Source organism: Saimiri boliviensis, chromosome 14 (genome assembly GCF_048565385.1).
Source record: "Saimiri boliviensis isolate mSaiBol1 chromosome 14, mSaiBol1.pri, whole genome shotgun sequence".
Lineage (NCBI taxonomy): Eukaryota > Metazoa > Chordata > Mammalia > Primates > Cebidae > Saimiri > Saimiri boliviensis.
In genome coordinates, this window is record NC_133462.1 from 39,304,332 (window position 1) to 39,316,778 (window position 12,447).

Below are 12,447 nucleotides of genomic sequence, written 5' to 3' on the forward strand. Positions count from 1 at the left end.
GACCCTTCACTCAAAGTCTCAGTTCACCTCTCCCAAGCCTTCCTTGCCTCCTCAAATGCAACCCCACCCTTTCCCCAGGAAATTCCTATTAGGTACCCAGACAGCCAATTACAGAACTTAAGAGGGTGACAAAAAGGCCATTCTTCCCTGCTCTCCAGGGCTAAAGGCAGGCGACACACTGCTAGGGAGTCGCTCTCCCAGGGGAGCTAAGCCAGAGGAGACATGAGGCCTCAGGGAAAGGGGCTCTGCTGGGGATGCACGCTGCTCCCCAACCCCTGCTCCTCTCCACGGAGCTGTCCATCAGCTGGGATTCAGGTCCCAGACAGCTTCCTCCACCACCAGCCCCCGTAGCATCAGCCATAAAAGGGTGTAAGAAGAGTCACTGTCAGTTCTCACAGCTCACTCCCTGACCTGCTTGCATATAAATCACAGCCTCAGTGGCTTGGGCAACCACAAGACGGCAGAACATCATTGGGACCTAGGTCACAGGCGGACACACTGGTGATCCCTGGTGGGTACATTGATGCTTCAGGATTGCCATCCACCATTGGATCTAAAAACCGTCCCCAGGCACTCCAGCAGCTCACACTGGCAGCTTTGTTCATCGATCAGAACGCATTGAAGTGGCCTCAGACAGAATTGGCTTCAAATCCCGGTTCCTCCCGCCTGTACTTGCTGTGTGACTTTGAGTAAGTCACTCAGCGTCTCTGAGCCCAACTTCATGGGAGCTCAATAGCTAGCAACAACTTCTATCATGATGATTACTCTTCAGTCGCATCCCAGTTCCCAGGCCATCCTCTGTCCCCTTAACCCCAGCCCCTGGGACCCCTGACATTCCCACCTGCTCCCTGACCCCAGCACTCTGTTCGCCATGAGCCTTCAAGGAGAGTCAGTGGGATGAATGAGCTAATGAATCTTCACATTGGCCCCCTCCTTCATGAAAACTCACTGCTACCTTGAACAAGTACTTGGCTCATGCAGGTGTTGGTGACTGTGACTAACAAGTCACGCAGGCTGACCAGGAGGGGCTCATACGAGCAGTGGGGAATGGGGAAGGAGGCAACCCACAATGCAGTGAGTGCATGACCAGCTCTCATGACATTGTCCGGCACTGCCCTCTCACGCCCTGCATACCTGGACATCTTCTGGCTATCTTCAAGGGCTAAACTCCTAAGCTTTAAGAAGTGTCTGTTTGATGTCCGGGTGTGGTGGCTCACGTCTGTAATCCCAGCGCTTTGGGAGGCCGAGGTGAGCAGATCACAAGGTCAGAAGGTCAAGACAAACCTGGCCAACGTGGTGAAACCCCGTCTCTACTAAAAATGCAAAAATTAGCCAGGTGTGGTGGCAGGTGCCTGTAATCCCAGCTACCCAAGAGGCTGAGGCAGGAGAATCACTTGAACCTGGGAGGTGGAAGGTTACAGTGAGCTGAGATAGAGCCATTGCACTCCAGCCTGGGCGACAGAGTGAGACTGGGTCTCAAAACAAACAAACAAACAAACGAACGAACAAAAAATAACAAAGAAAAAGTGTCTCTTTGAAACAACAGTTCACCCACGCATTTGATGATAAAATAAAGGGCGTTACCCGTCCCCATAATGATCAACCGAGGCCCCGGGGGCTCTGGGGGTTGAGAGAGCGTGCACTGGCCTGTGTGTGCGTGTGTGCGTGTGTGTGTGTGCGTGCGTGAGGGAGGTGTGTGTCCGAGAGTCTCTAATCCCCTTGTTTTTGTTTCTGCCCTGAGCCTCCTGTCCTGTAGCCGCACCTGAAACCAGCAGCATCTGGGACCCCCAGGAAATCACGGGCTGCCCCTGCGGCTGTTCAGCGCCTGAGTCGAGAGGGTGGGCTTTCTTTCTGCAAATTTACCTCCTGAGACAAGTTCCTGGCCGAGGCTTGGGAGATATTTCCTCCGAAACAGGAGAGAGCCCACAAATCCGTGATAATTCCACCGGGCCCTGGAGGATCGGGGGTCATGGAATCCAAGGCCAGTGCCGGAGGAGTCTGTGCCCCAGCCAAGAAAAAGCTCGAGGGGGGATGCGGGCAGGCGGAATCCCCGCCCGGGTGGATGGCGCCCGGGGGTCACTGCCAGCTGCTTACCTCTCTTGAAGGCCCAGCGTTTCAGCCACAGCTTGGAGAAGGCCGGCCAGGAGTGGTTGAGCAAAGAGTCAGCCATGGGGGCCATGCATGTATGTGAGAGCAAGAGTGCGAGCGGGGCTGGGAATCCCTGCCAGGATGGGGCTGCCAGTAAGAGGGGCGGGGACTGCCGCCAAGGACTGCCAGATGCATCAGCTGATGGAAGCTTGGGCTTCAGCATGGGGGCTGGGCTTTCCAGCTCAGGGACCCAGGGACCCCTGGTTTGAAGAGAAGCCAAGCCCTTTAGCACCCTCTGTCCCCTAAACCCAGTCCTACTGGTCTGTCCCCCTGGCTGGACAAGACAGTCCTCGGGGAAAACAAGTATCAGCTGGGTCCCACGGGCAGCCTGGGTGTGCACGGATGTCTGAGTGTTTGTGTGTGTGTGCGCCATCATCTCGGCGGGTTTCATGATGCGTTTACATGTTGTGTAGAGAGCACATGTTTTTGAGTTTGTGATTCTGTGTTTGAGGGTTAGTTTTGAAATATCAGCTTGTCAATGTGGGGGTGTATTTGATGATCTAGATAGCTTTAAAAGTGTCTCTGTGATTGTCTCTCTGTGCGTGCCTGTGTGCGTGTGTGTTTGAGAATGCCCATTGGTATCTGTGGGGTTGCATCTACCTGCATGACTCATTGGTGTCTGGGGGGATCTGTTTCTAGTATCTGGGAGGTGGTTTTGGTGTCTGCCTGCGTTTATATTTCTACGTATTTGTGTCTTTTATCTGTTTCTTTCTTTCTTTCTTTCTTTCTTTTTTTTTGAGACGGAGTTTTGCTCTTGTTGCCCAGGCTGGAGTGCAATGGCGCGATCTCGGCTCACTGCAAACTCCGCCTCCTGGGTTTAGGCAATTCTCCTGCCTCAGCCTCCTGAGTAGCTGGGATTACAGGCACGCACCATCATGCCCAGCTAATTTTTTGTATTTTTAGTAGAGACGGGGTTTCACCATGTTACCAGGATGGTCTCGATCTCTTGACCTCGTGATCCACCCACCTCGGCCTCTCAAAGTGCTGGGATTACAGGCTTGAGCCACCACGCCCGGCTTCTTTTTTTTTTTTTTTTTTTTTTAAGATGGGGTCTGCCTCTGTCACCCAGGCTGGAGGCCAGTGGTGTGGTCACAGCTCACTGCAGCCTCCAACTCCTGGCTCCAGGCATCCTCCAGCCTCAGTCTCCTGAGTAGCTAGGACTACAGGACTACAGGTGTGTGTCGCCACACTGGCTAAGTTTTGTACTTTGTTTGTAGAGCTGGGGTCTCACTATGTTGCCCAGGCTGGTCTCAAACTCCTGGGAGCAAGCGATCCTCCTGCCGCAGCCTCCCAAAGTGCTGAGATTACAAGCCTGAGCCACACCACCTTTTTTCTGTACCCAAGTGTGGGGTGTGGTGTGTGTCAACGAGCCCTCAAATGTGCAGATGCTGCCCCCTGGTGGTGAAAGCCCCCTTATCTGCGTCTTTTCTCCTTGTGTCTGAAAAATTCCTGCTTCAAATCCTGGCTTCAAATCCCAGCTCCCCCAGTGTGTACTTGCTGTGTGACTCCCTCCTGCTGTCCTCCAGTCCTTTACATTACTTCCCAGCCCCAAATCACCCCCACTGGTGAGAAGATCAAGAACTCCTCCTTCCTCACCTCCAGGCTGGATCTCCGGCTTCTCTTCTTAAAGAGTTATCTGCCCTTCTCTCTTTCTTTGACTCCGCAAGCCACTGAAGCCCTCTTTCCACCTTCCTAGCCTTGTAACTCTCTTTAGGGCAAAATCCAGTGCAGACTTTTCAGTGTGCCTCTTACAGGACGTCTCCAACTACTCCCTTCTTGAAATCTTATGATACCACAAGCTCTTCCTTCTTCTCTCTGCTCCTTCCAAGTCTCCCTTCCTAACTTGGCTTGTCTTCCATCTTCCTTTCTCTTTTTTATTTTATTTATTTACTTATTTTGAGACAGAATCTGGCTCTGTCTCCCAGGCTGGAGTGCAGTGCCACAATCTCGGCTCACTGCAGCCTCTGCTTCCCAGGTTCAAGTAATTCTCCTGCCTCAGTCTCCTGAGTAATTGGGATTACAGGCGCGCATCACCACGTGTGGCTACTTTTCTTTTCTTTCTTCTCTCCCCACCCCCCCAAAGAAAGGAACCCTAGGAAAGTGAGAAGGACATAATGCAATGCTTTTCTCACACAAACAAGTTGTTGATTTGAACACAGTTCTTGAGTGACTGGGAAGCAGACCCAAAAAAGCCTGAGAAGCTGAGTGCAGCTCTCAGCAACCTTATGTCGGGGAAATGAACATCGGAATCCAGGGCCCACAAAGAGGAGGTGATTGAGACCCCTGAAAGACTACAGCCTAGGAGCAAGGAGGGACCAGACATAGACTAGCCCTCACGGAGACCAAAATCCATCTCCAAGTCAGCGTAGCCATAATCAGAGTAAAGAGACCTTTCCTTACTCTAACTGCCTTCCTAAAGCAAAAGTAAACCCTCTGTGGAGGAGAAAGACATCATAAAGAGCCACAAATGATCTCTATAGTTTTTCACAAACAAGGCCTGCCTGGCATTTAATCCAAGATGACCAGGCATACTAGAAGACAGAACCTCATGACCAAAAAAAAACAGGAAGCAAAACAGACAATAGCAACAGCCTTATAGGAGATAAAGATGCTAGAGTTAAAAATACAGCAGGCTGGGTGTGGCAGTTTACACAGGTAATCCCAGCACTTTGGGAGGCCGAGGCGGGCAGATCACCTGAGGTCAGGAGTTTGAGACCAGCCTGGGCAACATGGTGAAACCCTGTCTCTACTAAAAATATAAAAATTAGCTGAGTGTAATGGTATGCACTTGTAATCCCAGCTACTCGGGAGGCTGAGGCAGGAGAATTGCTTGAACCCATGAGGTGGAGATTGCAGTGAGCCAAGGCTGCACCACTGCACTGCAGCCTGGGTGACTCTGTCTCACTCTGACTCAAAAAAAAAAAAAAAAAAAAAAAAAAAAGGGAAAATACAGTAGAATGTGATACAGGGCTGGGTGGGTAAGATCCTTAAGGAGTCTACTCTGACACACGTCCTTAGACATAGAGGTCCATCATGGGTGTTTGTATGACACAGAACATTTCAGAGGATGGTGGGGACTGCTCAGGAAGGAAGGCTTGGGGACAAGGTCAGAGTAGGAAGGCGTAGGTGAGGCTGACAGTGTTTTCTGATCTGTTACATGCCACACACTGTGCTAAGATCTCACAGACAAAACCTCCTAACAGGCAGGGCGAGGGGGCTCGTGGCTGTCATTCCAGCACTTTGGGGGCCAAAGCAGGTAGATCACCTGAGGTCAGGAGTTCAAGATCAGCCTGGCCAATATGGTGAAACCCCATCTCTACTAAAAATACAACAATTAGCTGGGCGTGGTGGGGTGCGCCTGTAATCTCAGCTACTTGGGTGGCTGAAGCAGGAGAATTGCTTAAACCTGGGAGGCAGAGGTTGCTGTGAGCTGATATTGCACCAATGCACTCCAGCCTGGATGATAGAGCAAGACTGTCTCAAACACACACACACACACACACACACACACACACACACACACACCACAAACTCCTAACAGCCTTTTTATAGATGAGCAAACAAAAGCTCAGGGCAGTTAAGTCACTTGCCCAAGGCCACATAGAGGCCAGGGAACTGGGATTTGAACGCCCAGCTGTCCAACACAGTCACCATGTCATCTACAACAGTATTGAGCATCAGCATATGTCCATCCCTGGCCACGGGCTGGGGGATGGCCAGGGAGGCATGGGAGACAGCCCAGACCAGAAGCACTGAAATGTTTGCAGTTGGCATTCTACTGGTTCTTCAAGGCACGCCAAAAAGGTTGCCCCTACCAGGAAGCCTTCCCGGAGGGCCTCCCAGTCACAGCAAGGGAGTTTAAACATGGCTGATTACGGGGCAACCCTTCCCTGACCTCCTTTGGTTGTCAAGTTCTTTTCTCAGAACATCAGGCGACCTGGCCTCGGAGTATCAGCTTCCAGTGTCACTCACCAGTTCCATCCTCTCGGGCCCCAGCCGTCCACTCTAGATTCGATCCCTCCTGGCTCTGGGGCCACCTTCCAGGCCTCAGGGTGCCTGAAGCCTGCTCGGCAGCATTGGGGGCTGGCAGGAAACAACAGACCTGGGCGTGGCCGGCACAAACCGCAGCCTTCCTCCCCCACCCCACCCAGTCCCAGGCAGGCAGCTGTGTGGGCTCCCTAAGAGGGGACCATGAGAGGAGCCAGGGGTGTCTCCCAAGGGGGAGAGCCCCTACCTGACGGAGGGCTGCCTGGGTGGAAGGTCATGCTCCCTGGACGTCGTGCTCAGGAGATCAGGACAAGAGACCTGTCTCAGAGCTGGCTCTCAGCCATCAGCCTTCAGTATGAGTTTGTTTTGACGGTAGATTTAGAATCTGCATCAAGGAGGTCCATGGGGGTGTGGGGGTGTCCCGGAATCTGTAGTTCCAGATGCAAGGACACCTGAGCCTTTGCCGCAGCTCCCACATTCTGTCCACTCTGTGTCTCCTGACCCCATGCAGGAGAGCCTTGGCTACAAGGAGCTCCATCCTCCTTTCTGTTGCTGCTGCTGCTGCTGCTTCTTTTTTTTTTTTTTTTTTACTGAGAAGCTCACTACAACCTCCGCCTCCCGGGTTCAAATGATTCTCCTGCCTCGGCCTCCCAAGTAGCTGGGCTTACAGGCATCTGCCACCATGCCTGGCTAATTTTTGTATTTTTAGTAGAGACGGGGTTTCACCATGTTGACCAGGATGGCCTCCAACTCTTGACCTCAAGTGATCCGCATGCCTTGGCCTCCCAAACTGCTGGGATTACAGGTGTGAGCCACCACACCCGGCTTCCATTCTCCTTTCTTACTTAGTGGCCCCTCACAGATCCCGGTCCCCTGGGGTGACCCCTTATGACCACAAATCTCTGCACAATGAACTCGAGAGTCAAAAGCATCCCCCATCCGCTCAGGAAGCGAGGTGATAGCAAGGTGGAGAGAGACAGTGATGGTCTGTCTGCTCGCTGTCCCCTTAGACTTCCCAGACCCCGCTGCCAACCACTCTCTCCCGATGGGCCCCTCTCTCTGCACGTCAGGGTAAGTACTTACCAGATGGAGCTCGGTTCTGCGACCTGCACGCACCCAGCCTGGCTACCAGCTCCTGCCGTCCCCATGACCTATGGCCAGGGTTTTGAGCTGGCCCAAGGGAACTCCTGGCTGGGTAGAGCCTGGGATAACCACAGAGTGACCCAACAGCACCCGGCTTCCTCTTTCTCAACGGCCTGCCTGCGTGCCTGCCACTCCGCTCGCAGCTGCAGGCCAATCCAGGGGTCTGAGAAGAGCACAGAGGATGGGGGTTCTAGAGGCAGAGGGCCCTGCTCCCACCCCTCAGCCCTGTGCATGCAGGTGTCTTGGGGAGGAGGGGTGGGGAGCTGGGGAGAGGCCCAGCGTCCTCAACCCCCACCCCAGCAGCTTCCTGTGGCACCAACTGCTGAAGAGGAACAGGGTGTGGGGGCCTCACCCAGGCACACGGGTGTATAGACAGCACCCTGTGGGGACATGTAAGTCATGTGTATCCGAGGAGACACAGGCACCCAGACAAACCCCAGCCGGGTGGGTGCACACTGAGATTCGGAAACACGCATGGTTACACCGTTTTGTGGGCTCCAGGAAGCTGGCAGAACAACCTGGTGTGCTGGTAACGTTTAACAACCACCTCTCTGATCTGCAGCCATTGCCGATTCTCCGGGTGTAAATGCTCCCAGCATGGCTGATTTCACCTACCAGTGTGATGCCACTGAGTGTGGAGTTGGTAGGCCATGCTCAGATTTGGCTCTTAAAAAAAAAAAAAAGTTTATTTTATTTTTAGAGATAGGGTCTCATTCTGTCACCCAGGCTGGAGTGCAGTGGTGAAATCATAGCTCACTGCAGCCTCAATCTCCTGGATTCAAATGATCATTCTGCTTCAGCCTCCTGAGTAGTTGGGATTACAGGCACATGCCACCATGCCTGCTAAGTTTTAATAGATAATTTATGTATTTTATATATATATATATATATATATATATACACTTTAATTATATAAAACTACACAGCTAAGTTTGTTAATTTATGTATAATTTATATATATATACTTATATATAATATATATGTATATACCTGTATGTAATTTTTTATATATAATTTTTCTGTTGAGACAGGCTCTCACTCTGTCATCCAGGCTGTAGTGCAGTGGCATGATTTTGGTTCACTGCAACCTCCATCCCCTGGGCTGAAGTGATCCTCCCACCTCAGCCTCCTGAGTAGCTGGGACCAGAGGCACACATCACCATGCCTGGCTATTTGGGTATGTGTGTATTTTTAGTAGAGACAGGGTCTCGTCATTCGCTTAGGCTGGTCTTGAACTCCTGGGCTCAAGCAATCCACCCGCCCTGGCCTCCCAAAGTGCTAGGATTAGAGGCATGAGCCACTGTGCCCAGCCTAGGTTTAGATTTTTTTTTTTTTTTTTTTTTTTTAGTTTTTATTTTTGTAGAGACTCAGGGATCTTACTCTGTTGCCCAGGCTGGTCTTGAACTCATGGGCTCAAGCAATCCTCCCACCTTGGCCTCCCAAAGGGCTGGGATTACAAGCGTGAGCCACCATGCCTGGCCTCATAATCTATGCTTTTGAGGTCGCTTTTGTCTACTGAATCTGTCGGGAGAAATACTGTAGATTGGTGTGCTGCTGCACGTCTTTCCGACTCACGGTTCTGTGGCATCACTTGAAACTGGCTGTGGCGAGAGTATTTTCACCGTGAGAACTGGCAATGTTGTAATTCAGTGCTCTCCACTTGAGAGGTGGTTGTTCAGCATTTGCCAACACACCACTGCACAGCGGTACCCACAGCTGGTCTTGAGCTGCTGAACAATCACGCCTCACACATGGTCACACACAGGCACGGGGACTTACAGAGGCAGGCGCAAGTGTGCACACCTAGACGTAGGAGCCACCACACACAGAGGACACCAGACACACACATGTGCACAACTGCTCTGCACAACGGGGCTGCAGCTCCTGGAAAACATGAAGCTCAAGGACACACACAAGGAGAGGCAAACACAGACACGTGCTCACAGGCACAACTTCACACATGAGCATGCAGTTCCATGTAGACATGCAGAACGGGCATGTAGACACACACAACAAACACCGCTGGACATGTATGTGGACTCGCAATCACAGTCACACAGATCACACACACACACACACACACACACACACACACGAGCAGACGCTGGCTGGGCACAGTGTCTCACACCTGTAATCCCAGCCCTTTGGGAGGCCGAGGCAGGTGGATTACCTGAGGTCGGGAGTTGGAGACCAACCTGGCCAACACAGTGAAAACCTGTCTCTACTAAAAATATAAAAACCAGCTGGATGTGGTGGAAAGTGCCTGTAATCCCAGCTACTTAGGAAGCTGAGGCAGGAGAATAGCTTGAACCGGGAAGGTGGAGGTTGCAGTGAGCCGAGATTGTGCCACTGCACTCCAGCCTGGGTGACAGAGTGAGACTCCGTCTCAAAAAACAAACAAACAAAAACAAAACAAAACAACAACAACAAAAAAGAGCAGATGTTGGCCACCTCTGAGAACACCCATGGAGACCCTGACTTGCACACTGGTTGCCACGGGACCCCACAAAGTCACAAACACACAGACCTGGAAAACCCTCACCACAAATACTCAGTGACCCATGGCTCCATACTGTCCCCAGGGATACATGCGGGGCCACTCACAGAACCACCCCAACGAGACACAAGGAGACACAGACATACACAGATTTGTACACACCCATTTCTGTAACCAACTGATTATTTCTTTCATGCAACATGCATTTATTGAGCACCTACTGTATCCCAGGCACTGTGGCAGGTATAGGATCACGGTGAACAAGACAGACACAAAACGCCTTCGCCCTGCAGGAGCTCCAGTTGGGGGAGGCAAACAGTGAATCAATCAGGAAACATACCTAGGAGATAAATTTAGATGCTGTGAATTGCCACAACAGGAAGTAAACAGCGTGGTACAGCTGAGTGTGTCGGGGAGGTGTTCGCTTGAGCTGGAAGATCAGGGAAGGCCATTTGAGCTGAGATGCGTAAGCTCAGAAGAAGTCGGGCATATAAATCAAGGTCTAGCTGGGCTCAGTGGCTCACACCTGTAATCCCAGCACTTTGGGAGGCCGAGGCGGGTGGATCACCTGAGGTCAGAAGTTTGAGACCAGCCTGGCCAGTATGGGGAAACTCCATCTCTACTAAAAATACAAAAATTAGCTGGATGTGGTGGTGGGTGCCTGTAATCACAGCTACTCAGGAGGCTGAGGCAGGAGAATCACTTGAACCCAGGAGGTGGAGGCTGCAGTGAGCTGAGATCATGCCACTGTACCCCAACTTGAGTGACAGAGTGAGACCCGGTCTTAAAAAAAATTGGGGGGAAAGTTATTCTAAGGCTTGGAGGCAAGACCGAGCTTGGGGTGTTTGAGGAACAGGAGGAGGCAGGTCTGGCTGGAGTCAGGCTGGAGGAGGACCGACATGGGACCCAAGGTGCTGGGATTACACCATGTTAGTCAGACTGGTCTTGAACCCTTGACCTCAGGTGATCCACCTGCCCTGGCCTCCCAAAGTGCTGGGATTACAGGCGTGAGCCACTGCGCCTGACCTTATTTTACTTTTTGTAGAGACAGGGTCTTGCTATATTGCCCAGGCTGATCTCAAACTCGTGGGCTTAAGTATTCCTCCCACCTCAGCCTCCCAGAATGCTGGAATTACAGACATGAGCCACCACTGGAAGGTGTTAAGCAAGGGCCTGTGAACCCATTCTGCTTTCGGCTTTAAAAAAGATGCCCTTTTTAGGCCAGGCGTGGTGGCTCATGCCTGTAATCCCAGCACTTTGAGAGGCCGAGGTGGGTGGATCACAAGGTCAGGAGTCTGAGACCAGCCTGGCCAACATGATGAACCTTGTCTCTACTAAAAATACAAAAAAATTAGCATGGTGTGGTGGCGCATGTCTGTCATCCCAGCTACTCGGGAGGCTGAGGCAGGAGAGTCGTTTGAACCTGGGAGGCGGAGGTTGCAGGGAGCCAAGATTGTGCCAGTACACTCCAGCCTGGGTGACAGAGGGAGACTCGTCTGGAGGTGGGAGGGGAAGATGCCTCTTCTTCCAGCCGTAGCTGCTATCATCGAGATGGCCACGCAGGGGCAGCACTTCCCCGTGGCTTCTTCTCTGGCCAGGAGACCACAGAAAGAAAAACAGAAAAAAAAAAAAAAAAAAAAAAAAAAAAAGACCAGTATGGAAAGCTAGAAGGCTTACAGAGGCCAGGCAGCAGCGTGAGTCAGTGAGAACCATGGGATGTGAGATACAGGTTTACCCTTCCTTCTATCACATTTATTTTTTTCTTGTAAAGGAGTGGTTTCACTATGTTGCCCAGGCTGGTCTCAAACTCCTGGCCTCAAGTGATCCTTCCTCCTTGGCCTCCCAAAGTGCTGGTATTACAAATGTGAGCCACCACACCTGATCTCTTCTCACACGTTTGACAGAGACATGGCATAGTGAAATGTTCCTGTGCTGTTGAAAACTACATAATTTCAGATGGATTAAAAATAAAATGTGAAAAATAAAGCAATACAGATCATAGAAGAAATTTACAAGGCTTTTTTACAATTTAGGATTGAAAACATGCTTTATTTGAAATTGTTTTGTGTGTATGTTTTAACTAAGACAGAAAACCCAGAAGCCATGAAAGAAAACACAGAAATGCTTTATACGTAAAAATATATATAAACGTGGCCGGACATAGTGGCCCACACCTGTAATCCCAGCACTTAGGGGAGGCTGAGGAAGGTGGATCACTTGAAGTCAGGAGTTAGAGACCAGTCTGGTCAACACGGAGAAACCCCGTCTCTACTAAAAATACAAAAATCAACCAGGTGTGGTGGTGTGCGCCTGTAATCACAGCTACTCAGAAGGCAGGAGAATCGCTTGAACTCAGGAGGCAGAGGTTGCAGTGACCTGCAATCTCACCACTTCACTCCAGCCTGGGTGACAGAGTGAGACCCTGTCTCAATAAATAAATAAATAAATAAATAAATAAATAAGTGAAAAACTGAGCACAGTGGCTCACGCCTATAATCCCAGCACTTTGGGAGGCCAAGGTGGTCGGATCATGAGGTCAGGAGATCGAGACCATCTGGCCAACCTGGTGAAACCCCGTCTCTACTAAAATACAAAAAATTAACTAGGCGTGGTGGGGTGTGCCTGTAGTCCCAGCTACTCGGGAGGCTGAAGCAGGGGAATTGCTTGAACTG

General features: G+C 51.2%; 1 protein-coding gene across 5 annotated transcripts in view; it reads right to left on the bottom strand.

Annotated features, from left to right (window-relative positions):
• The window catches only part of ARHGEF18 (Rho/Rac guanine nucleotide exchange factor 18), a 121,312-nt gene extending 113,698 nt beyond the window's left edge, over positions 1–7,614 (bottom strand). Inside the window, exons 1-2 of one of the 5 annotated variants that reach the window (XM_074384724.1) lie at positions 7,219–7,614; positions 6,383–6,563 (exon numbers count right to left, since the gene is read on the bottom strand). In XM_074384724.1, the coding sequence (XP_074240825.1) occupies positions 6,383–6,413 (31 nt within the window). In that variant the 5' untranslated portion in view covers positions 6,414–6,563; positions 7,219–7,614. Of the gene's footprint in view, positions 1–2,094; positions 5,048–6,120; positions 6,232–6,382; positions 6,564–7,218 lie in introns of those variants that run through there. The other 4 variants (XM_074384725.1, XM_074384726.1, XM_074384722.1 and 1 more) reach the window with 4 other exon arrangements.
• Positions 7,615–12,447: the final 4,833 nt, after the last annotated feature.